General features: G+C 45.3%; 1 protein-coding gene across 1 annotated transcript in view; it reads right to left on the minus strand.

Moving 5' to 3' along the window:
* Grip (Glutamate receptor interacting protein) overlaps positions 1-2,001 on the minus strand; it is a 5,451-nt gene extending 3,450 nt beyond the window's left edge. Inside the window, exon 1 of the mRNA XM_018037489.2 lies at positions 757-2,001. Coding sequence (XP_017892978.1) covers positions 757-1,276 — 520 coding nt within the window. The 5' untranslated portion in view covers positions 1,277-2,001. The remainder of the gene's footprint in view (positions 1-756) is intronic.
* Between the last annotated feature and the right edge of the window lie 202 nt (positions 2,002-2,203).

The raw sequence follows: 2,203 nt of genomic DNA on the forward strand, positions 1-2,203 counted from the left end.
ATAAATAGCTTTTATCTGCCAATTTGGGATGATTTTATTAATTACCATTATTCTACATGTTGTATATTTCAGCATTGTACATATTAGGACGGAAAGAAAGATAGAAAGAAGTCACGCGTAGTTGCACTTTGAAGTTTCGAAGAATTCGCTGCGTACTGCCTCGTACGACTACGCTTGGTTATGCGGGCCGCCACCCGCGTGGTATGTACTGTTGCTATGTCATATCGTGCCCACGCGAATGCATTCGGCTACGCGTGGTCCTATTTTTTTTGACACTCCGGGCGCGAAATTCGGTTTCTCGTGCATGTTTAGCGGGCGCAAAATAGCACATTCCCGCCCTAGGGCGGAAAATGATATAATGACAACTTCAATGGCTTTTGTTATCGATTAAACAAACTGTAGGCTCTTACAATGTTCCGTACCAGTACAGTGTAGGATAAGATGGTAAGACATTGTACGAGTATGGTAAATGCCAGCCGGAAACGCGAAGAACTTTGTAAGGTATACGGGCAGCCCGATAACGACGGCAACGTCTAAAAATCTCGAGACGTGCTGCGTTTCGGGAACGTTTTTAAGACAGTACAGCTCTGGACGTGGAAGAAGCTGGTCGCGACCCGATTAAATATATATCTTTAATATACTAACGCAGTGTCGGTCATTTTTCTCCTGATTCCTTTCCACAATAGTCTTTTTTCAGGGCTACGAATTTCTACATAGACTGAATATAAATATAAAACTTGGCATAATTCAAATTACCCGACAGTCCTCGTTCGAGTTGTACCAGAAGTGGGCCGGAAGTCGCAGCCCTGGCCTCTTCCATGTTAGCAACGTCGTATTCAATAGTCAACGAGGCGACAGGAGCATCCGAGCTCCTCCTGAGCGCTCGCTGAGCTTCAGCCAGAGTCAGGCCTCTCAATTCCGTATCGTCGACAGCCAGCAATCTGTCCCCAGGTCTCACCCTGCCTTCTTTAGCAGCCGGTCCGTCGGATTTCACTCCGGTCACCACTAAGGCTCTGGAGACACCGCCTCTGAGGGTCACTCCCAGGCTACCTCCTTCCCGTTCCACTCTGACCTGAGCTACTTTAGAAGAAACACTCGACGGAGTACACATGGAACTGTCCTGGTCGTCCAGCAACAGGAAACTGTGTGGATGATAGGAATGCGGCGAAATCTCGTCGGGCCTGACTGAATCGGAGCTGGCGGACGTCGCCACGCTTCCGGGCCTCGCGCGATTCTTGTGCGAGCGCATGGTAGTCAGTCTTAGCGAGCTGAACATCGTTCAGGATCTTATTATCCTATAAAAATCCTTACCATCACTGCGTGAACGTTTCCAACTCGAGATTCTGACCGGAGAATCGTTTCGGTACGATTAAATATGTTTTGTCAATCATTCAAAAATTGTGGACATATTTTTTTAAATAATTATCACTGTTTTATATGTCTATCGTTGTTGAGTGGATTGATTTTACAGTGTCTGCGCTGAATAATTCTGTAACTATGCCTGCGACTTGAAACCGGATCTATTTTTACGAATATTTTGCACACACGTATTTTCTCGAACACGTTCTATGTCATCCTAATTCCGTTCTACGTCTTCCTGTCGGAAATCTTCTCGTAGGCACTTATATACATCGATCCAGAATGAGTAAATCGAAAATATAGTTAATCGTTGAATTCGAACGAATTTCTTCTCACTTGGGACACTCGTCGTTTATACTAAATCACAAGAAATAATCATTTTTACAGAAATGCTGTGAAACAATATCGGTCAGAGATAAATGAATTCTCAGAGAATTGGAAAAACCGATTAAATGAATTATCTAATTGTTTATAATTGGGGATCGTAAATCGGCTCGTTTGTTGGCCGTTATCACCGGATTCTTGTTGCTCGCGGTGTAAACAGGGCCGGGGCGGGCTTTGTTCGCGGTATATCGCGTCCGGCGCGGAGATGAAGAAGACTCGTCGCGGAGAGAACTTACGGAGAACTGTAACGAGTGCCGGCGATGGCTTGTCGAAAATAGCCAGCACGATGTAGGGCCGCAATCGTGGTAGCGTCGCTGCTATTTATAGGAGTATCGTGAAAGTGTGCGACCGGCCCTGCAGCCTGCCGTCCGATACACTGTTCCTCAAAAGTACGACTTGCCAGTTTTTTTCAAAATCGTTAACACTAGAAAGACTGAAACTTAGTATATACCTATATTGC

The sequence above is a fragment of the Ceratina calcarata genome, unplaced genomic scaffold (genome assembly GCF_001652005.2).
Source record: "Ceratina calcarata isolate Rehan_Ccalc_2016 unplaced genomic scaffold, ASM165200v1 scaffold170.2, whole genome shotgun sequence".
Taxonomy (NCBI): Eukaryota; Metazoa; Arthropoda; class Insecta; order Hymenoptera; family Apidae; genus Ceratina; species Ceratina calcarata.